Source organism: Lethenteron reissneri, chromosome 25 (genome assembly GCF_015708825.2).
Source record: "Lethenteron reissneri isolate LAM-NWPU_2019-01 chromosome 25, ASM1570882v1, whole genome shotgun sequence".
NCBI classification, from domain to species: Eukaryota; Metazoa; Chordata; class Hyperoartia; order Petromyzontiformes; family Petromyzontidae; genus Lethenteron; species Lethenteron reissneri.
The window spans coordinates 7,609,497-7,632,498 of record NC_083803.1 but is presented as its reverse complement, the minus strand read 5'-3'; the positions used below and the strand labels follow the sequence as shown (position 1 = coordinate 7,632,498).

The 23,002-nt window shown below is 44.6% G+C and overlaps 1 protein-coding gene across 6 annotated transcripts; it reads right to left on the bottom strand.

Moving 5' to 3' along the window:
• Positions 1 to 1,032: 1,032 nt before the first annotated feature.
• BAZ1A (bromodomain adjacent to zinc finger domain 1A) lies at positions 1,033 to 22,683 on the bottom strand. Of its 6 annotated transcripts, none has more exons than XM_061559149.1 (27): positions 21,655 to 22,683; positions 19,890 to 20,168; positions 19,000 to 19,137; positions 18,743 to 18,832; positions 18,541 to 18,628; positions 18,242 to 18,367; positions 17,933 to 18,035; positions 14,049 to 14,224; positions 13,009 to 13,104; positions 12,732 to 12,870; positions 12,239 to 12,385; positions 11,594 to 11,695; positions 11,177 to 11,401; positions 10,804 to 10,969; positions 10,260 to 10,355; positions 9,813 to 9,946; positions 8,626 to 8,951; positions 7,832 to 8,051; positions 7,028 to 7,173; positions 6,524 to 6,729; positions 6,287 to 6,435; positions 5,371 to 5,630; positions 4,438 to 4,727; positions 3,641 to 4,113; positions 2,895 to 3,037; positions 2,130 to 2,217; positions 1,033 to 1,958 (listed from the first exon to the last, which is right to left on the bottom strand). In XM_061559149.1, the coding sequence occupies exons 1-27, from the start codon at positions 21,765 to 21,767 to the stop codon at positions 1,780 to 1,782; spliced, it is 4,698 nt and encodes a 1,565-aa protein (XP_061415133.1). In that variant the 5' UTR covers positions 21,768 to 22,683; the 3' UTR covers positions 1,033 to 1,779. The 6 variants fall into 6 exon arrangements, with proteins under 6 accessions (XP_061415133.1, XP_061415132.1, XP_061415131.1 ...); XM_061559148.1 differs by having other exon boundaries at positions 2,895 to 3,040; positions 5,371 to 5,627; XM_061559147.1 differs by having other exon boundaries at positions 2,895 to 3,040; positions 14,049 to 14,221.
• Positions 22,684 to 23,002: the final 319 nt, after the last annotated feature.

Sequence of the window (23,002 nt, the reverse complement as noted above, 5' to 3'; positions counted from 1 at the left end):
GACTATTGTATGTCAGGTGTGTAGGCATATATGCCTACAAAATAAAACAATTTGGGGGGGGGGCATGGGGTGGAGGGGTGAAAACATTTTTGGGGGGGTCGACAACTTTTGGAAACATGTTGGATGAACTGCTTACCTCCACATCTGTTGGGGTCAACTTTCGATAACTTTTTTATTCAGGCATTCTTAAAGGTTCTTATAATTTAGTTGACTGATAAACGGAACGCCGGGCTTTTATAACAGGCCATCGCCTGGTAGAAAATGCTAATTTATGTAAATTACTGTAATCATGACCGTTATTTATAAACATCCAGCTGGGGATAGACACGTTAATCCCGTATGAACACCCGGCGTTCTATCACGTGGACGCATAAAGGTGCCACGTATTTATGCGAAAATAAAATGTCACTTGACAAGCACAAACATTAATTTTCGTCAATACTGCCTTAAAATAAAACTAAATACGTGTCAATGGATAACGACCCTTCTCTGATGTGCTTTGAAGGGCCATTGCCCAAAAGTCGCCCATTTTTCCGTGTAAGGTAGTGTTATTGACGAATATTTTGCCAAGCTTTGTGCAGACAAGTGGCCCACAAGTGGTGGCAATTTCTTGCTGTTATTGGAGCCTTTGGGCAGATAAAACTCCGAAATAGTTTAGGGCAATAAATGCATTCTCTATTATTATAAGGGTTTGCATGATATAATTTTGCTTAAATTAGAAAAAATGACCTGCATGTATTTGAGCTTTACAAAGTAAATGGGAATAAAATGCATGGAATAACATTAATTTTTGAAGAAATGCCACATCAAATTGGAGACAATCGACTTTACAAACCTCCATTCAAAACGCATCAGAAACATGTCCTGTAGTCTCCTAGACATCTTGTTGCATTGTAAGGAGGTGTCACATGCTCTATTATAAATGATCAACCAACCCTGCCCAAGTCACTGGATTACAAGCCACCGGCACTGCCACCCAGCTTCCATCATTACCATTGGTGTAAACTCCCAAGATATCAAACCAACACCAGCTCTTTAAAGTGTTTTTAATTTCACTTCAAAATACAGTACAGTATTACAAAAAGTTGAAGGTACTTCCTGAGTGCTTATTTATTTAGCAAGTGAAGACAATAACATTTATAATCTTGGCGAAAGAGCTGAGGCGGAAAGCACGATTGTTAACGGGTTGACAGAATTCCACATCTAACACCAATGCTGGAATTATCCAAATATGCACATAAACATTGGAAGTATAATAAATATTAACTAAAGGCTATGAAAAATACTGTAAATTTGTATTGAAGATGCCACGTTATTTAAAATATTTGCGTCCTTGCATTTTCTATTGGTCGTGTTTGCACAGCTCTCAAAAGCACACAGAGGCCATTCCAGTTTGTAGCCCAGTGTGTTAAAATATCTCCCATTGCGCAGCTTAATGCAGATTTTCTTTTACTTCATAAACAGTGCCAAAGTTTACTTTATTTAGCCTGCATGACAACTGCTTTGTTCAAAGGTACAAAAATGTCGATCGACTATCAAGTGTATTGTAAAGCTGTCCCAAGATCCTGGCCATAAAGACAAGCATTGAAGCTTAACATCAGTATCATATTGCTGTAAACGCCTTTGGAAAACGTGTTTTATTTTACAAACCAAAAAAATAAACTGTGCTCCTTTGCATACCATTTTACAAAAGATTTTATTTAACCTGGTTAGTCTGAACATTTTGCCCACACAGTTGCCCGAGTGGTTAACCAATGAGACAGTGCTTATTCAACTGTCCTATCGCCGGGTACGTTTGTGGGGTAAGGCGTCCTGTGAGGCAGAAGTGAGACCAAGCGCAGCAGCTCGTTCAAAGAAATATGCCTGTAGCCTCTCACCAGCCTTGGCCTCGTTGGTGTGCTGAGGATTGTAGTCAAAACAGTTCCGAAATAGGAGATCCACATCTGACAAAAAGTCAGCTGTTGGTGACAAAAAATAGAAATACGCATCAGCTTTCAGGGCATCAAAGTTGTGGTCTATACAGAGGCAACAGTTTTCTTCTATCATAATGCTTAGCGGAATTATGTTGAATTGCATGGAAAATAACATTTGTATTTTGTATGTTGTGAAGCTGTTTTTGTCAGACTTACCAGAGGCGGCGTATTCCCAGCTGTTCAGCTTCTCACGTATCACATTCAAAGCAATGGGCTTTTTAACGATGTCATAATAATCTGGCACCTGTTTGAAAGTAAACGTGTCATTTTACAACAGTATGTTCGCATCATATATTGGACATTGCAATAAAAATGCTGTTGTGCGCAACTGTTGCTATGGTAGAAAGAATCAATATAAAGCATGGTTGCTATGTATTTACAGCTTTGACAGCACAACTCCAATTATAGTAACAATAGTTTTCACTTGTAATGCGCACAGTATTCACTCACACTTCATACATATTCAGAGGCGCGAGGCACCACAGAAAAGGAGAAAAGGCAGCCAAGGTAGTTAGCCGGCACCCAATTACTCCCCAAACTCTGTGATCATATATATAAGGTGTTATCGGTCAATTGATCAGTGTTTATATGTGGGAAGAAACCAGAGCACCCGGATAAAACCCTCTTGTGCGAGGGGGAAAATCTATCTCATAGAGAGATGGAACAGATGGAGATTAGTTCACACTTGCTGTACGACCATCTCCTAGCAAGCAAGATTAAGTCAACCTCGATGCCCACAAGGTAGTTTCACGATATGTGTGTGTGATCCATCAACCCTCGCCTCCACAGTACAGGATTATCGGCGTGCGCCACCTTCGCCCAGAAATTGGGGTCAGACACATGGGCACCACGTGTGCCATTTTTGGCCCCATTGTTTTTATTTTTGGACGTGGAACGTTGCTCTTGGCCAAGTGACATTACCTGACTGCGCTGGACCAGCTTGAGGAAGGGCCAGCTGTCAATGTGTCGGATCAGTTCGATCACTAGCTGCTCGCACGCTGTTAGCTCGTGCGTTCCCGAGTGCCGGCTTGAGCTTCGCCGGCTCGTAGATGCCTCACCACTGCCTTCTGCCGATAACACAAGAGCACAATGACACGGTGACGTGAAGATATACTCACTGGGATGTGTTGACTTCTGTAACACATTTCAATTGCAAGCTGTGGTAGTTCTCTTTACAGATAATACATCAAAGTCTAAACAATTATTATACATTTTTATCATGACAAGACCTCTACACATGTGCAGCCCTTTAGTCAGTACAGTGCTGGATGGCCTCCCCACACCACGTGGGTCATTGGTGTTATTTGACCATTCTATTAGCATAATAACAAGTCCGATATATAACATGCACAAAATGTGTGCGAGTCACTAACAAAAGTCAGAGGCCCGTCAGTGTGGATTGAAGGTGGGGAGCATAAACATGCCAGCGTAGCACAGTATAACAAAGGATTCCGCTGGACTACCCTCTGCTGTCCACAACATAGCCCTGCAGCAGCAACACATAACATCCGTTATGCATAGTGGTCGATCATTCATGTGTTATCCGGGCCCAGCCCTGCCTAGCTTCATAGATGTGACACGATAAGATGGATTCCATGTGTGTTGGTCATAGACAAAACCCTACAAGGGGCGCGGGATTATGTTTAACAGTGAATGGTCGACCCTACCGGCGTCGCTGATACGTTTGCTTGCTCGGCGTCCAGTTTCAGCTGTCCCTGGGGAGGTCTCTGAGCCACCTATGCGAACATTGGGGGGCCGCCCTCGGCTGCGTGTTGGTCCAGACACTTCCGCAGGTGAAGCTCCATTGCTGGGTGACCCGTTAGAGCGTGGTCGTGACGATGAACCTGGGCTTTTTTTGCGACCCTCCGACGCGGCCTTCTGCTTAGCTCCAGCCTTATCCAACGAGGCTAGGCTCTTCCCCGAGCCTGGGCTCTGCTTAGGAGTGCTTTTACCCGAACCTGGCAATGACTTTTGATCATTCTTGCTTGCAGAAGAGGATTGCTTGGGTCCGTTTGGTCGAGTACGTGAAGAAGCATCATTGGGAGTTTGTCTGGATTCCTGTTCAAAGTAGTTTTTACCCTGGCTGGCCACTTTACCTCGAAGCTTTACAGGCAATTTAACTCGCCCTCTCTGTGAAGACCTGTGACAGACAGACCAAGTAAACATGCATCATTTTTAATACATAGCTTAACTGAACACTAGATCATATTGATTCTATATACAAAATTGTGAGAATGCATATTAAATCAAATATACCAATACACATTGACAGATGAGTTAAAATATGTGCAAAGATGGAGGCTTTGTAATGTTCAAAGGTGAAATCAACCTATCATGGAGATCATACATTTCTACACTTGACTTAACACCAGTAAGTAATTCACAGATCATTCATTAGTGGCTTTAAATAGGGAGAAATTCATCAAGATAATTTACAGCAGGGTAAAATCAGCGTAATAGTTACCTCGCCTCTTCCTCCAATTCTTCTTCCTCATCATCTACCTCGTCCTCTGAAGTATCATCCGATTCATCTTCTTCTTGGCTCTCATCAGATTCGTCACTGTTATCATTATTCTCCTCCTCCTCTTCTTGTTCCCCCTCCTCCTCCTCTTCCTCCTCCTCCTCTTCCTCCTCCTCCTCCTCTTCCTCCTCCTCTTCACTCTCCACATATTTAGATCGTTTTCGTTCTGCTGGGCGATGCTTCCTGTTCTTGGGCCGGCAGTTCGGGCAGAACCAGTCACCCTGTGGAATTGTCTGAAAGTAACAGCGACACACAACCAATGATAAAATAACTTCCATGACCCTCACAGCATGGGGAGGGCTCTAAGCCAGCAGAGAATTGAAAAAAGTGCTGTACATGTACAATGGCTGCTAAACCTGAATAACTCTAATTTCTTTAATATAGCACATCAACATAAGGGCATAAAATAAACTATTTATATACTGAGCGTACTAACAGCATTTATTTCCAAGGTAGAAACGATTGGAACCTACTTGCCATGCAAACTGCTGCTCACGCAGCCGTTTCACCCCGGCCCACTCTGGAGTATCACCATTCCTCTCAGCTCTGTTATCCCCATTCCTATCTCTGCCCCATCCCCTCTCTCTCACCCATTCACTCTGGAGCCCTTATAAGCAGCGACATTTGGAAGATTGCCCCCTCTTTTCTCTCCACCCGAAGAAGACCGCTTGTGTTGCGATCGAAACATCGTGGGTTTTTTGCTTTCAAATTAGATTTTTGTTTTCTATCTACGTGACTTTACCGAAAGAACCAAGAATATGCGAACTGCGTCGATGCAAATGAGACCGTCTCAGAAACGCTTCCTGTATTTTACCTTCCAACCAAACTATGTAAATAAAAAAAGGATTCCAAGACAGCTCGGTACAAACGCCGTACCTTGACCGGTGGCCGTAGACAGTAAGTGTGATGCCCTCGGTCACAGCCGTCGCACAGGAGCATGCACTCTGCGTCCCTCTTGCGCCGGCAAATGCGGCAGCGCGTGTTGAGCACGGAGCGCGCCCACACCACGCTGCCCTCCAGCGTGGCGAGGTGCACAAACACCTGCGACATGCTGGTGCACACCATCAGCGACTCCTCCCAGCGCTCCAACAGCGTCCGATTTGCCCGAATTCCACCACCTTCGCTGCTCTCCACTGCTGCACAAAGCAAAAGGCACCGTTTAACACAGATCCCTTGGTTACGCATAGATTCACATGGGGGGTGGGGAAAGCTATGGGCCGTGACTTAATTCCATACGGCCCGTGGCCACTTGAGGCCTAGCAATTTAGCATGGCCCGTAAAAAGTGTTTGTACGTCACCGCAGGCATCTCAGCCCCGCTAATCGGGTACGAGAGAAAATATTTAGACCTGGCAATATTGTGTTGATATTAGCAAGCTCAGCCAATTGTCACTGCAAGGACCAATTGCAGCCACAGAAGTGATCAAGGTGACTTTGTGTGGTTGCCTGCCCAAGGTACTTGAAAGTCCAATTTGGCCGACAAAGACAAAAATTCCATTCTCCTACTTTTAAAGAATAAAAACTAATGTAGTTCAAAAAGTAAAATAAAGCCATAATTTTGTGCTCTAACCATCTTTATCATTGCAAATTATGTTTTATCATCGCAAGTATTTCTTATTTTTCTCATTGCTTTTTCTCGTGTCTGATCTTCCACGTTTCTTGGCTTCCTCTACTGTTTAAGGACCAACGCCCTTCACACACATGTGCATTGATAAACTTTTGGAGTGACTCATATGCTAATTCTACACACGTCCATGTGTGTGTGTGTGTTTGTACGCATGTCAAACGTCGTACCAAGAGGCTCCTTAAGGAAGCGGCGGCCCAAGCCCTGCTCGATCTGCAGCAAGGCCATGGCCAGGTGACGAACTGGGAGGTTGGTTGCTTGGGGGGTCCCGGTACCCAAACTCCCCCCACTGCGCCCCTCCAACTTGACATCCGAAAGTCTGCAGCAAAACACTTGATTGTAAATTACATTGCACCATTGCAGGTGTATGTTTAAAAACAAAACACGCATATACAAAATACAGTTACCTGTCTTTAGTGGAGGGCTTTTCTAGAGGTGTGCCCGTTTCCATGGCCTGTGCTGGGCCATCCTGCTCCGGCTTGAGCTGTCCACTTTCCCGGAGCTTGCTGATCTTGAGGTTGCGCTCTCCCTGAGGTCCCCACACCAGCTCGTCACACATGGGGTCGTAGTGGCCGTTTTGCAAGGCTGTACGCCAGGCAAGCCGGTCTGCCACCTGCAGGCAGAATAGTGGAATGTTTTGGAAAAAGTTACGTGGAACATCACGAGCATGTACTGGAAAAGCTCCAACTTCAGCTTCTGATTGAAGCAAAAGAAGCCCCCAAACTCTTTTGGCAAGCTGTGCATTGTTAAGTAACATGACAGTCTATTTTATACGCATAATCTTTAATGAAAATCTCATTGGGGTTCATGGTTAATCTCCCCAAGCTCTTAACTGGATATCGAAACATAGCGTCATATTGTAAATTTTTGTTGCTTCTCCAGAGGACATCGTCACTGTCAAAACAAGGCACCTGAATGCCTCCAAGAGTTCCTTGCCAGATGCGGTCCTCCATGTCCAAAAGGAGGTCCTTCAAGCGTCCTTCCAGCTGCACTTCAGCGCTCGAAGGTGGCCCCTGACTGGACACTTTATCATCATCATTCTCCACAGGCTCTCGTTCTAGGTCGAACAATTCAAAGGCAAAATTAAGACATTATTAGTTAAGTTTGATGTTTCAAGTGAAATGGATGTAGCAGTTTGTTTCCTCTCTGAAAACTAAAGGATAAGACACCTGGTCATAGTTTCCAAGTTATGATGACATGATTATCTTGAATGCAGGATTCTCACAGTAAGCTCAAGACAACAATCCCCCTCTCTGGTGAGATGAAATGTGATGCAAGGCACTCTTGCGTTGCCGAGGCATTTGAGCACCCTAGAAATGCACACCTTTATCCTTTACTTAGATATTGTACATGTAACACCCACAACCCTTCTGTCAATCCACAGCTGAATGAGGACCTTCCCCCACATGCGCATCGTGAGGGTAATCGACCGTATTTCCCATGCTGGTCAGTGCAGGTTAATGAAGGTAGGGAACATAAGTATTGGGAGCATATAAATAGTGAACCAATCGATTTTGCTGCATTTCCTTCTGCTGGTCACCACATAGCACATCCCTGTAGCTGCCTGTGACAACTTGGTATGTGTGGTGGCCGCCTATCCAAGCACTATCCTGGCTCAACCCCGCTTGGCTACCGAGATCTGACGAGATCCAGCACATTGCAGGTGAATTGACAAGAGGCAGTCAGATACGATGACTTGCATGCTACTTCCATACCTGAGAGGTGAATGAGCTCAGTCTGTGCCAGCTGCAGGCTCTGGATGATCCGCTCCCGCTCCAGGATCAGGGCCTCACGGAGACTGCTCTCCCGTAACCCACGCAAGTTCAGGCTCTCCAAGAGCTCATCGAGTTGCTCAGGGCGATGGAAATAAAACCATCGGTTTGGGCGTTTCACCTCACAGCCCTCCTCAGTCGTCCTGTCACCACTTCCAGCAAGCTGTCCAGGCAGGGCAACAGAGAAGATATCGGTGAACACCAAAGTCACATGCTTTTAACAATTCCTCTGGATTGGAATGAAATTTTACTTTAATACTCAATAAAATACGACACAATGTACACTCTTAATACTAGAGGTGTAACAACGGATCAGTTACTCAATTCTGAAGTCCACAATAATCCAGTATGTAGGTACATGTACAATATCTGAATTTTGGCATAAAACTGTGGTCTAACCCAAAACCAAATATTGACCATTGAAACGGCAACAAAAACCTTAGTTTTAAGTTAAGCTCACAATACATGCAGTGAACTGCGTGGGAAAGAATTTAAGATTTCCAATTTATGTTGTATGCTTTACGACTGACACAAGTGGACGCTGCAATTCAACACAATGTTAAATAATCCATTCTTGAATCAAAATTGTGGCCCTGAAACATCACCATTCATAGACTCGCCAGATCATTAAACTTATACTTCATAACTTCACGCCATTTTATTTGTTTTGTTTCAAAATTAAATCTTATCACCATCACATCATCACTGCACACACGAGAAGCAGTTGCTTTAAATACCAGAGGTTCCAACTTGTGTGTGCTTGCCTTGCTGCCGTCCTCCATGCTAGTAGCCTTGTCTGGTGCCCCATGATCTCCCCTTCCAGAGGGTGGATGCAGCATGTCCTCTGTTAGCCCATGGTAGTCCTCCTCCACAAAGAGCCCCGGTATGGTGTTAAAAATCCAGTAGCGACGGTAAAATCGGTCGCGTCCCAGCGGCGCCACATTCGTACGAGCCACTGCAGAGAGGATTCTTTCAACGAGCTCCTTCTCGCGAAGCACCAGGATGTCCGCTTCCGAGATCTCTGCGCTGTTGTCATCTTTTCCCGACTTCTTTCCCTGCTTGCCTGTCAATGCGCCACAAGAATCGCAGCACTCGGCAATTATTAAATGCTTTGAGTAAACCACCCTCAATCCAAGGAGAACCTGGAAGAGGTGAGCATGAAAATGTTGTATAATGAAAGTTTAATCACAATGCATCAATGCTGAAACCCGTGAGCATTATCTTACCTTTGCAAAAAGTGATTATTATTAGGAAATATTTGCGCGAAAATAAAAAAACCTTTCACGTGTCACTACTGTTAAATCTGTCATGCCCTTGGAGTGTGCTGTACTTTTGTACATTTACGAAAGTATTGCTTTAGAAAAGAAAACCTGTCGTGAAAAAACTGTAGTGTGTACAAGTACATGCCTTTTGTAAACCCACTGCTGGATGAAGGTTTCTCCACTCCGTGTTTGGTTGTGGGGGTTTCCTTGACTTACACTTCACTACGCTGATCAGTGCTGGTTGGTGAAGGTGGGGAGCATAATACAGTACAACAGCGTATTTTGCTGCACTGCCCTTTGCTGCTCACAATCTATCAACGGAGCAGCCTGTAACTAGTGTGTAGTAAGACAAAATATCATCTAAATACACACGTTAAACACATAATTTTAACTGTTAAGAACAGTTAAGTTAGAATGGGCAGGATATGTTTCTCGGAGGGTTGATGATGGCCAGTGGTCGAGAATAACGAAGGAGTGGCAAGCCAAGAGAGTGTGAATGTGCCCGAGAGAACGTCCACGGTGGAGACTGTGTTAGCTGGGTCCTTACGTCACATGACTGCAAGAGATGGTTTGGTGAAACCTTCATCCATTCGTGATATAATTAATAGCCGATGATGATTATGATAATCTACGTAACAAGCTGAAGAATGTGCCCCCTTTACCCGACTTATTGCGCTCGGTGTTCTTGGGCCGGCCTCTGCGTGGCTTGCTGGAACCTGCCGCTTGCTCGTCCTGGGCCGAGCCCCTGGCCGCACCATCAAGCCCCTCCGTGCTCGTGTCCATTCCAGAGTCGTCACTACGCAGTCATAACAGCGCTTCTTCTATCAACAACCGACTGTGCATAAATATCACATTCAAATTTAATACAAATATACGAAGCCTGTCAAAAGGAGAGGCAGTTAACAAGGTTAAGAGGGTTGACAAATGCTGATGGAAGAGCCAATGGGGGCAAATTGGCCAACAAAACTGTTACCCATTCCTGATGGGGAAAAAAACCTGTCAGTAAAAATAATATTTAAACATTTTCACTATATTTCTATCCACACGTGATTGTGGTAGGTTTTTGAAAAATCTATTTTCAGCTGCTAAAAATACACAAATTCACATACCCATCGACACCATTTTTGAGCGGTTCCTCCACAGGATTGCCCTGGATGAGCTTGCGTTCCTGCTCTTTAATTTTCTCCTCCTTGACCCTTCTGAGCCTGTTTGGCCGGCCAGCAACACAGGGCAAGTGTTAGGTGTCACATCAAGATATATACGTCATTCTAGGCAGACAATTAAACATGTAAACAAAAAGTACAAGTTTGCCAAATAACATTTGAAAAGGTGTTTACAAGTCAGAAGGTTAGATTAAGAAATGTTAAAGCAAAATAAACGAAGTTAAAAAGTGCAGGACACAATGAGAACAATTAACTAGAGATCGACAAAATAAACTGCAGTTTGGATACCGAGAGAAGGGGGAAAAAACAGAGGACGATGAAGGAAGAGTTGGAGAGACAAAATCTAAGTATTTTGGGGACACTACTGTACTGATACAACCTTGGAAAGAAAAGCGTGGAAGAGAAAGTGGGAGGCCTATGCCCAGCAGTCAGAAGTACAGGCGGACGACAACAACAACAACATGGCAGCCACACAATGGGTCTCCCTCACCTAGCGGCAGCCTCTTCGCGCTCACGCCGCAGCTTGGCATTTTTGAGCTCGCGGAAGTCCTGCCGCGCCTGCTTCAGCACATCGAAGTTGTCGTCGATGTAGTCGCGCGTCGTCACCAGTGTCAGCAGCTCCAAACTCAATGCTTTCACAATCATCAACTTCTCCGCTAAACACACAAGATGCCAGCAAACGAACGCAATGAGAAGTTGCAATTACACAAGCCATTGTTTCAGGTAATTCATCATGTAAAAAAGGGCACAACGACTTTTTTGGATATGCACAACACACAGATAATACTCACAAAATAATGGCACTGAAAGTGAGGGACGTTCAATAACTGTTCAGTGTCTATGTTGGCAGAGCTTGTGCTTACCTGGGGTGAGATCGTACGCCGAGACATTTGCCAGCCGTTTGAGGAGGCCAGGCTGGCTGAGCCGTAACTCCACACAGGGCCCATCCATGGTGTCAAAGCCACCACGCTGCTGATATCGGTACTTGGAGTTGGCAGGCATCACATCAGAGCCGGCCATGAGCACATGCAGGCGCAGGATTTCTGAGACCGAGCAGCTGTCCATGTCCAGTTTGCGGAGGGAACGACCTGCACAATGTACACACACCAGGGACATGTAACACACCTACTTTGCCACCTCTAAAGGGTTTGAGAGTCATCTTGCCTGAAGAAAACGTTTCCTGTAATGCTGCAGATAATATATATCATAAGGAGTACAAATTCACTCATGGTATTTATGTATTTTACAATCCAATTGCAGGTCAGGATTTTCTACCATACCCTGGTGCAGCTGTGGCCAAGCTGCAGCCATCGCAGCCACAGCGCCGATGGCTGCCTTGGTGTTGTCCTGCTCCTCTTCAAGCGCCTCGGACAGCCCAGTCACTGCAGGCCATAGATGAGACAATCATCAGATTCAATGATTGCATGTTGTAACCATTTTGGGCATTTCATGAACAGAACATGCTTTTGTTTTTAAGTGAATTTTACATTATGTAGTGAAGCCAATCGCAAATAAGTCAAACTTTACTTGGTAAAAATACTTGTTGGAAGTTTTAAATTAAGACCCATTCCACTTAAATGATATAAATTAACTATACAGACTTACACATATGCTCTTTATTTATAGACAGGTAAGAACCCATTTGAAATTAAACGTCTCTTTTTATTGGGAAAAATTAGTTTAAATAGGTATAGCCAATGTAAACAAAAAAATCCCATGTGCGGAGATCACAATTCGAATAATTTAAAGCTAAACGATATTAAATTATACATTCAATACGAAGTGATATAAGTTTAACTTCATCATCAGCCAGTAAATACTAAGTATGCCTGGTAATACAGAACTAATACCCTCAAACAGCTTGCTGGAAATCGACTCAAATGAAGCTGAAACTCTATTTTGCTGGTGTGATAAATTCTTCATACTTTTTGCATCAGCATCCGTAGGTTGTTCCCGCACGCCGTCTTCCTCCTCAGCAGTCATTGTTTGGAAGATGGCAGAGAGGAAGAAGAAGAGTAGCTCGCAGAGCGGGCCCTCTGGGTCATGGTCCACCATGGCCTCCTCCACCATGTCTACAACCACATCACAACACCAAAGAATATTACAATTTTTATTATTATTTATACCTAACCTCCAATTCAGATCATCTTGAGGTGGAAGAACAAAGGGTATTTGAGATAACAAAACAAGCACATGGTAAGAAAAGGCTGCGGACTAAATAACGTGGAAAAACAAGGCAGCATCTACATTCTCACACAGACATTCACGATTGTATAAACTTACATCACGGCTCATTACAAAAATGGCTCAGAACTGCACGATTAGAATGTTTTTTGTTCACAAGCCTCTACCCGTGTCATTTTAATGATGAATGGTTAAACAAACTATTATCCCCGCGAGTGTTTGAAATTTTTTTACCGAGCGTGATGCCATTCGGAAATTCATCCTTGAGGTCAAAGAAATCCCCAAATGCATGTAGGAACTCTAGCAGCATGAGGGCGTCGCCAAACAGCTCCGGAGGCAATCGTGTCCGCACTGCAAGGGGCTCAGGCAGAGCCTGAGAACGCAGAGGGCAATGGAAATCAGGGGAGATGCACACCCACATCATGAGCATATTTGCCCGATATTGACATTGTGTGTGAATAAGGGCCTTGGCAAAATCATCAGAAAATTCCAAACAAATTCTCGTACTCACCTTCAAGTCTTCACATTCCATGTCATCTCGCAGTCGATTCCACTCCTTGATGTACTCTGCATATTTACGCTTCTCTTCACGCAATTTTTCACGCTCCTGGCAAACCGTGCGACATGCCAAGACTTGTGTAACCAGACATTCCACTTCGACTTTTTATCGAGATTTGCTAAACTGTATTATTACTCACATGGAGATGTGCAGGAGTTATTAGCGTTAGTAATTTTCCGATAAGCTTCCCATTCTTCCATGTGGTTATTATTTTACTATGATATTCCTTTTACTGGCAAAAGGTCCACTAAATAAAAATCTGTTCAAGGCACCATTCAATTTTAATGACATTGGCACAAATATATTTCTGACAACGACTAAAATCTGCAGAACCATACTTTACAGAGGGTAATAGTTTTATTTAGTCATTAGAAAAACAGTGTATGTATAAACCAGGGCAATTTATGAAGGTCAATCAGGATCAACATTCTCAAAGAAAACAGAAAACAATAACAGGATAGAGTTCTTTTGGAATATTTAATTTGAAAATAAAAAGCCAAATGCCAATGTTGCTTAAGAATAAAGTTTTAAAGCAGTATCTAGTACTCATGACGACAGATCATCAACAAGGACCCGACAAAAACAATTTAGCAAAAACTGAAAACTATACAAATATCGAGGAGTGATGTGTACATACAAATAAAAAGAGAAACAGAAAAAGGAACAGGTGAATCAGGGACCCCAAATCAGAGACATTGTTTCCTGTTAGGATAAGCAGGTGGCCTTGGACTGAACACGTCACTAAAATGGATGATGGCTAATGGTGGATGATTGTAACAAAATGGCAGTCAAAGGGCAGAAAGCAGCTTATAAGATTGACTAGTACAGAAATGACGTGATGACATCAGTTCATGTGTCATCAATGAACTGTGAAAAATGCAGATGGTGTGGAGGAGACCTTCGAACAATAAATAGCTGATTTTTAGAAAGAGCTAAGAAAAACACAATATTAGAACACAAAGTAACTTATAGTGGGGGATTAAATTAAAAACCTTTTCTTTCATTTCCTTGAGCCGCTCTTTCTCCTTGAGTTTTTCCTGCCTTTGCGTCATCCTGGCCTCCAGCAGGTTCCTCCGGAGCTGCTGTTCCCGGGCATAAGCGCTCACGCTTGCACTCTCCTCATTCTGCCGAAGACCCGGAGCTTTGTTTTCTTTGGCATGGGCGGCTGCTGCACAACAGCAGACATTACAGAATCCATAATTAGCTTTCTATCAAATGCGTTTATGGCCATGTCATTACACTTCCAGATCTTGAGCGTTAACTGATATTTCTCCCAAGACAGTATTCGGAATGGAATGATGTGGAAATGTATCTATGACAATCAATTAGGACCCAAACAATACTGTAGGTGGATCGCTTGCCCAAGAATATGTTCTTTTCTGAGTGATTTGTATGCAAATATTTTGGTGACAAGAAATGTTTTATTCATGCCCACACCTATACAGTTCAGATAGTCAAAATAAGTGTACAATATAGAAATAAAAATACTGTACAAGTGACAAAACAAGTGCTCGGACCAATTACAAAATATAAGGAGAGACTGGAGACTACAGAAAGATAGCACAAAAGAGGGGACACGTTGCAAAGAAATCATGACAAAAGATGTCAGAGTACATACACATAGTCAAGGAGAACCTTGAATATCGCGGGTTTGTTTGCGGTTTTGACCTATCGCGGGGCCACCTCTCAGTAAACCAATTTAGCTATAGCGGGGATTAGTATTGGCCCTTCGCAGATATACTGGACACGGAAGCTGATACCGTGGTGTGGCGCGGGCAAGGAACGCAAGGCAAGTCAGTCACACCTCGACCTTTGCCGTATAAGCATCTCGCGGACAAACAAAAAGACAAAGCTCTCCCATATAGCCTTAACAGACTATTGGTGAAAGTGCTGTTAGCGAGCACCTATGAAGGCCGGCACAGCACACGAGGGGGGTGGGTTGCCAGCGCCACACCTGGCTGCCTTTGTCTCCCGGGTGGTAATGTTTGCACATCCCATCAGGTACTCATTTGAGGCTGAGTTGACGTAGGGGAAAGCCCAGAACCAGTTAAGATTGTCATCACTAGTGTTGGCTGTGAGTGGGAATCGAACTCGGGTAGCCGGGTTCGTGGCAGAGCGCAAACCGTCGCGGACAAACACACGCGCTTTGGATCATCATCAACAAGTACAGTATTTATTCAGCATTTAAACTATTTATTGTCTAGGAATGTTTTTTGTATGGGGTTTTAACGTGTTTATTTAAATTATTTATTTAGTTCATTTGGCATACAGTATCATCCCTATTTCAATTGTGATGTGCCTTTTCGGTTGCCAAGTACTTAACCCCATTATTTAGGTTAGGCTTAAGTATCCCGGTTTTGGCTTTCGCGACACTTTCCAAGAACGTAACCCCCCCCCCCCCCCCTACGATATTCGAGGGTCTCCTGTACAGTAAATCCCCATTTAACAATCGTTCGCACAACACATTTTTTCTTAAACGCTGTTTTTGTTATTTAGAACGTTTTTCGCTTAACGCGTACCATGCCCGCTTTAACGTGAGTCTCGCGCATGACAGACTACTTTCTGAGTGGCGTGGGTCTAGGCAGCATTGTTCGGTGATGCTATGTAGAACTTCTTTCACACCATACGTAGCCAACCGTGCTCATCAGAGATACGGATGCAAGGAGCTGGTACTATACTAATGCGTGCTGTGATACACGGCGGGTCTTTCTCTTCCTCCGTCTTTGCTCCAACATCTTTGTGTGCATTGTGTCATCTGACTTCCATATCTTTTTCACTCCCCATCTCTCTCACACACTTTATATTTAAATAAAGGACTGTCACACAAAGCATATGTACGGCACTGTCAAAAATTTACAGGCTGGAACGGCACCCCCACCGTTATCATTATTCCTGATGGGAAAATTACTCCCGTTTAACGAGGATTGGCTTTACACAGCGAGGACTTGCTGTATACAAAAGACAAAAATAGTACAGCACACCCTTAATGCGTTCCTGGAGAACGGCATGAATATAAAATCTACGACTTTTATTACTCAAAGCTTATGGTGAAAATAGGGTGGGGGGGGGGGCATAAGCATACATTATATTTAAACAGAACCATATAAATTGTATGCAAATACAGCAAAAGCTCTTGTCAACCCGGGGACAATGGGGAAAGGAGGGTGCCGGTTAATAAAATATGCCCGTTGATCTGAGAGTTATACTTTTGGCTCACCAAATTTTCAAAGTACATAACACTTTTCAAGAAAGAAACGAAGTCTACATTTTAACTATGATATACCTAACAATCACCCAGGAATGTCCTTAACGCTCGTGACGTCACTCCACATCGACCATCCCCCCTCATCAATATTCATAAGCAGGTGATGTCTGTCAAATGTACACCCCCCCCCCACCCCTCATTCATAATCATGAGCTGGTGACGTCATTCAATATGGAGTACTCCCCCCCCCCACTAATAATCATGAGCAAGTGACGTCACTCCACATCGAACAGCCCCCCTCATTACGAATGAGCGGGTGATGGCACTCCGCATGGAGAACCCTCCCTCATTAATAATCATGAGCAGGTGACGTCACCAAATCAAACCCCCCCCCCCCCCTATTGATAATAATTAGCGGGTGACGTCACTCCACATGGGGAGGCGAGGCGCCTCCTCCCCCCTCCTCAGCATCATAACCCTCACTACAAAGGCAGAACCCTCACGTCACGTGATCTCCGTAACGCTGTTGAGACATCAAAGTAAAAAGGACGTCATGATGAACAAGGGGTTATAACTTTAAAATTAAATAGGTCTGTGTCCCCGCACCCTTACAAATTGCACACGCATTAATGCAATTAATATCACGTCGCGGTCTGCTTTTCGCTTGCAAGTTTCAGATTTACTGGAATACACCCGTCCATGGGCGGGCAAAAGGCTAGTAATAAATAATATACAATTTGACAAAGGTACTTACCAGTCAGTTGTATATCATTCTACATTAATTGCAGAAACGCAGTAGGGCCATTTAAACTACAGTATACAGTAGTAAAGAATTCAGCTAGCGCCACCACTCGTTAGCGTCCTGAAGCTCCCATAAACAACAGATCTATGAAAAGTGTACGGCAAGATGCCAGGTGGCTGTCGGAATTTTTCCGGATACGTGAAGGAAAATTCGTATCACTGTCTATGACAGATGTGAGTTAATAGAGCATTCCGGATGGTGAAGTGCCAGATAACAGAGCTTTTTTCTGTATTAAATACGTAGTATAGTATTTGTGTTATTAAACTTACCTTTCACAATGAACATAAATATGTTTAAAAGTACAAATATCAATGAATAAATAAATTTACCTTTTACGGTATTATTTTAACTCACCTTTAATAGCACTTAATTTTCGTTTAGGGGGCCATGGTTCGCGGTAACAGTGCGTAGTTCCAAAAAATTAAGGTAATAGACTCGCGTGTAAAACAGTGTGACAAAGGCAGACCGAGAGGCAAAGCACCGCGTGGGTAACGTTCGCACACTCACCATGCACGCCGCTGCCATGTGTCAATACAGTACTTCTTGTCGGATAGTAGTGTGCTAGGGCCACGGATATTTAAAACACTACCCCACGAATTTCAATAGCACTACAATAAATCTGTTGCGATTACGCAATGCCGCATTTGTAAAACCCGCTAATATTCAGGGTTTACTGTGCAGACAAAACACATAATACAGTATAAACAGTGCTAAGACAGGACAAAAGATGAGGCAGTAAAAGATAGTACAAACGCCGTGATTATTGTACAAAAAACAGTACGTAAAAAGCCTAAATTATTACATTCTATTCGAGTAGGCAAAATAAAAAATGAGTTTCATTTGCAGTAATGTAATTTTCTCTGTCTCACCTGCTCTTCTCATTGCTTCTTTCTTCTCTCTCAATTTCTCCATTTCTCGCTCGGCTTTGTTGCTGTGATGCTGAGAACCATCTCTGTCCATGTCACCAGGAGCCTGAGAAACAGTTCACATTGTATACAATCAGCTACACTAAAATGTAATGTTCCCAACCAGTCCATCAAAATAATCAGTAATTATTGTTCTCTGAAGTTTATATGGGTTTTACTGTGTCATAAGAGTTTAGTAAACTTGCACATTGGCACAAATTCACAATTCATCAATGTTAAATAGTCATCTTGAACTTTGTCGTAACCTCTCACCATTGGCACCTGACTCTTAGGACGCACACGGCGTGACACAGAGTTGCTGTTAAACATCGGGGCTCCATCGGGAAACACTGCCCGGAAGTTGAACTCATTCAGCTTGTACTTGGCCACTGTGCTGGCCTGCAAAGGTAATGCATTATGGTTAATATGGTTCCAGCAGCTTCACCAACATACCATTTATAAGTAAGCATGCAGGTACAATTTATGACTGTAATTTTCAACATTCTAAGATTATTCTAAATTAAGCATACAATTGGGAAATTACTTAAATATAATTGAAATAACATACATACCTTTACTTTAATGACTCCATTTAAAACTTCTGTGTTCTGCTTCAAGAACATTTTAACTTTTTCCCTTGTGAAAAATCCTTTCCGGCGACTAATGGAAACACAAACAATAAACATTATTATTAGGTACAAAGTCAAAGTAAAAAAAAGTGTTTTTTTAGTTTTACTACTATAATAAAACAGTATGCAAAATATGTACACTTACCCAATTACACTAGCCTCAATAATAAATGGCTGCCTTGATTCCATCTTGAGCAACTTTACTTTGTATCGGTATAGCGCAGGGTTTCGGACTCTGTGGGTTATTTTGGGAAGAGATAAAAAATTAGCAAGTCAAAAAACTTCAGTGACAACTGCAACGCCAAGGATGCATTAGCAATGTGACTCACATGAGTAATTTAAATGAGAAATACATCTTTAATTTTATTTGTTATAAATATGGTCCAGAAAAGTAATTCTTACAGGCCTGAGCCACTGTCATCTTTATCTTCTTCTCCATCACTGTCGCTGATCACAATCACATCAGCCTTTGCAGCATGCCCATTGGCCCTGCCGTTTTCCATTGGAGGCGATACCACTGCCATCACGCAGCAACTTTGTCTGTTAGGTTCACACGAACGCACAAATGTTGAAATCAACACTCTGTGAAAGCATATACAAGTCAAACTGTATTGTCTCTACTGTGCAAAAGAAGTTCAACATACATACATACAGTAAAACCAGAGTAATACATACAGTATACCATATTCTCCAGATTATAAGATACACTCTATCCCCCCCTTATATTTGAAAGCAAACGTTAAGGGTATGTTTTTAATTATATAGTAAGGTGTGACCAGATTTGCATAAATGCATTGACACTGGTCATTTGTGGAGCACCTGACTATATGGAGCATATTATAATCCGGAGAATATGGTAAATAAACTGATGCTTTAGTTAATTGGCTTTCCAGAACAATCTTGTACAGAATCATTTGTTTAAGCACCACGTAAACCAGGGGAGGCAAAGCGTCTAGAACATACGAGCTACTTACCGATATTTTCACGTGACCGAGAGCCACAAGATACGTGTGCGGTGGTCACATAAGGTCGGTTAGTGCTCACTGGTTGGCTGTGAGGAAATATATCTGCAAGAGCACTTCAGGAGTACTCATGTCTGGCTCCATTGCCAAGGGTGAGTGCCCTGGGACGCTCTCACTTCCACAGACTTTTCCTCTTTTAAATAAAGTTCTTTAGACAAGTTACAAATTTGTTGCGTCTCTATTGAGCCGCGCTTTAACTCCCCGGGGAGGCACATTCGGCTCACGAGCCGCGGTTTGACCACCCGTGGTGTAAATTCTCGCACAACATACCTAGCACCGCTGGCATGCACCACCTCCACTTGCTCGCCGATTAAAAAGCGGTCTTTGAAGAAGGCGTACACATCCTCGCACAGATCCTGGAAGCGTGTGCGGGTTGTGCAAGCGGCCAGGTAGAGCAGCGGCGCGAGCAGCACTGATGGCAGCTTCTGGAGAGAGGCACGAGCTTTTTCCTCTGAATCGAGAGCCTCCTGATAGGTGAAGCCAGACTTGCCCGTCACCGCACAGCTCCACACCAGGCTATTGCACAGGATGGTGCGCTCAAAAAACTCACTGAGAGTGAGCGAGAGAGAGCGATAACATAATGGGGAGAAAAGTATCATTCATTAGCTAGTCAGTGTTGAAGCACTTAGAGGCATGTTGGCATGGACAAACAATAAACACTGGGCTTGATATCAGTTGGAGCTGTCTCTGGAAAATATTTTACTGGATTGGGTACCCCCGGAAAATATTCCAACAAATTAAGCTCTGGTTAAATATCATAACCAGCTCCAAGTAAAGGCATGGCATGGAATGCGCATGGTAAAGTTTTCAAGCATTTCAGTTATGTAACATGGCTAACATAAAAAAAGGTATTAAGTACTTAACATCCATGTTATTTCCAAAGCGGGCATTCTTTTTCAGTGCACAATGGATTATTATTTAGGTCTCGAGTTTCGCACTAAGTCGCACGCCGAGTTTAATAGGGGGGGGGGGGCGCACATGTGGAACACTTGATGAACTGCGAGCACCAGATATCGTCCAAAGTCAATGTGGCTTGGCTGTGGAGGCCACAAACCCTGCTGGACCCACGTGTCGCTCTCGTTGGCGATATGAGAGGCCAGCTCCAACTCTAATCCCCTCCTCACCGTTAACGAACCTGAACCTGGGTATGGTTGCCACCTGTCCGGCTTTCACACGACCGTCCTCTTATTGAGCCATCTGTCCTAGGAAATACGTACTATACGTATTTACGGTTATGTCAGTTAAATGCAGTTACCCCCTCTTACTCCCCATACGTTCCGATTATTTTCACCCCAGGAGGTAGCAATTATAATCCTGGTATCGACCAACCCAACATTTGAAACATCAGGGGCGTTCGCCTGGGCAAGGGCTTTGGTATCTGTCCACAGAACCACACGGAGCCATCCCTGATGCCAACCATGTGCTTGGCTGGTGGCGTGAGTGGCACGGATGATGGGCAGGAGACAGCATCATCATCAGCAGCAGCACACGGAGCGGTGGGCGAGCGGTTGGTTTTGTTTGTGCCGCGGTCTGCATGGGGAGCCATGAAAGATGGCGAATCGCGTCTCAAGGCAGCGACAATTAATGAGATGAATGACCCGGCCCCTCTCCAGCCGAGGCATTGAGCCCCTTTCACAATGCGCTCACGACAAGCCAGGCCCCGATGAGAGTTCATTGCTCCTCCTTCCCGCCCGCCCGCCCTCTCACGGCGCGATACCGAAACAAAAAAAGTACAATGTGTCCTTCCTGGTCCGCCACGAGGCCTTGGGCTCAATCATCAAAATCGCCATCATCATTATCGCCGACACCACCTGCTACGACCAATTATCATCACCACCACCACCACCACCCTGGCCGCCATAATCAATCATCGTGATCACCAGCAACATCATCAGCAACATCACCACCACCACCTCGTCCATCTCGAACTGGCGAGAGATGACAGCGCCGACAACAAAACACAAAAACCTCCCGTCACCAATTAACCCAAACGAGGCCCTCCCCGTGACAATACAAAAGGCCTCTCGGCACTCACTCGTAGTCGCGGAACGCCTCGTTGGTGACCTTGCAGAGGAAGAGGCCCTCGTCGGGCCTCAGCTGCGCCGGCGGGCCCTGCCGCACGAACGGCTTGCGGTGCAGCAGCGGCATCCTCACCCTCTCGTCGTCCACCACCAACAACTCCACCACCACCAACACGAACCACAAGACCGACCCGGCACTCCTCCTCCTCCCCCCCCACCACCCCCGGGCGTCTCACCCTCCTCAGACCCCTTTCACAACCCGCGGTCTCCTCTTCACAAACTCCTGTTCGTCTCCTCTCCGTCGCGCGTTCTTTCTCTCTCTCCACCTAATCCCTCCTCCTCCTCCACAACTTCTCTTTCTCTCCTTCACAGCCTCTTTACGTCTCCTCGTTCTAAGCCCGCGGCGGGTCTAAGATGGAATGAAAGCAGCAGCAGCAGCAGCCGCCAAGCGAGCGCCGCTCGATGGATTTGGAGGGAAAGGCCGCCCGCCTTCTTCTTCAGCTCCGCCTGTTCCTGGTCGGCCTCCTCCTCCTCCTCCCCCACCACCACCACCAACACCACCAGCAGCAGCAGCAGCCACGCGGTGACGGGGACAATGAGCCGCCTTCCTCTGCCGATCACCACGATGCTTAGAGATGCTATCAAGATGAGATGGGGGGGGGGAGAATAACAAAAAAGACGAGCTAATGTGCTCCTCAAGCCACCAATTCTGGGATGTTGACGGACGCACGGCAACTTGCGATCGAATGTTTGAACAATCTCCGGGCCACCCGTGCCCAACCCCGAGGTTTATTTTATTCCACACACGATAATAAAAAAGCAAAGATGAGGCAACTTTTATTGTCTCAACAGACTGCTGGGGGGGGGAGGGTCTAACCGAAGATAAATGGGGTTTGGCCTCGTCCCCGGGCCCTCTCAAACCCAGTTAGCGTCTAAACCACCACCACCACCTCAACCTCCTCCTATCCTATGTGTGGTGTTGTTGTTGAACACAGAACGCGAGAGCGAAAATAAAACCGAGAGGGGGGCACAGGCAGGAGGAGATGAATGAGGAAGCAGGGCCGGTCAGGGGGAGGTGGCTTGATGGGGGGGGGAGGGCTCTGAGCCCTCATTGGCCCCGCCCCCTCCTGGCCGGGGGTCACGCCCCCGGTCGTGACGTGCAGCGGCTGGCGGTGGGGGGGCCACAACGTGGTTTCTTCATATTCTTGTTGTGATTTTCACACCTGATGATGAGTGCTTGTTTCTAGATTTGAAGCTTTTGTGACTGCAAGGATTCATGCTATTAGTTTTTTCGGTAAAGTCACGTAGGTAATAAATGAAATAAAAATTTATAAAAATAAAATTATAAAAATAAACGACGTT

Excerpts from the sequence above, each read along its gene's own strand:
- BAZ1A (XM_061559146.1), bottom strand. The coding sequence starts at position 21,767 with ATGCCGCTGCTGCACCGCAAGCCGTTCGTGCGGCAGGGCCCGCCGGCG. Across the intron at positions 18,368-18,540 it reads ATGGAGTCATTAAAGTAAAG|GCCAGCACAGTGGCCAAGTA; the intron begins GTATGTATGTTA and ends TTACCTTTGCAG. Across the intron at positions 9,947-10,259 it reads CTCAAAAATGGTGTCGATGG|TGACGACTCTGGAATGGACA; the intron begins GTATGTGAATTT and ends ATGACTGCGTAG.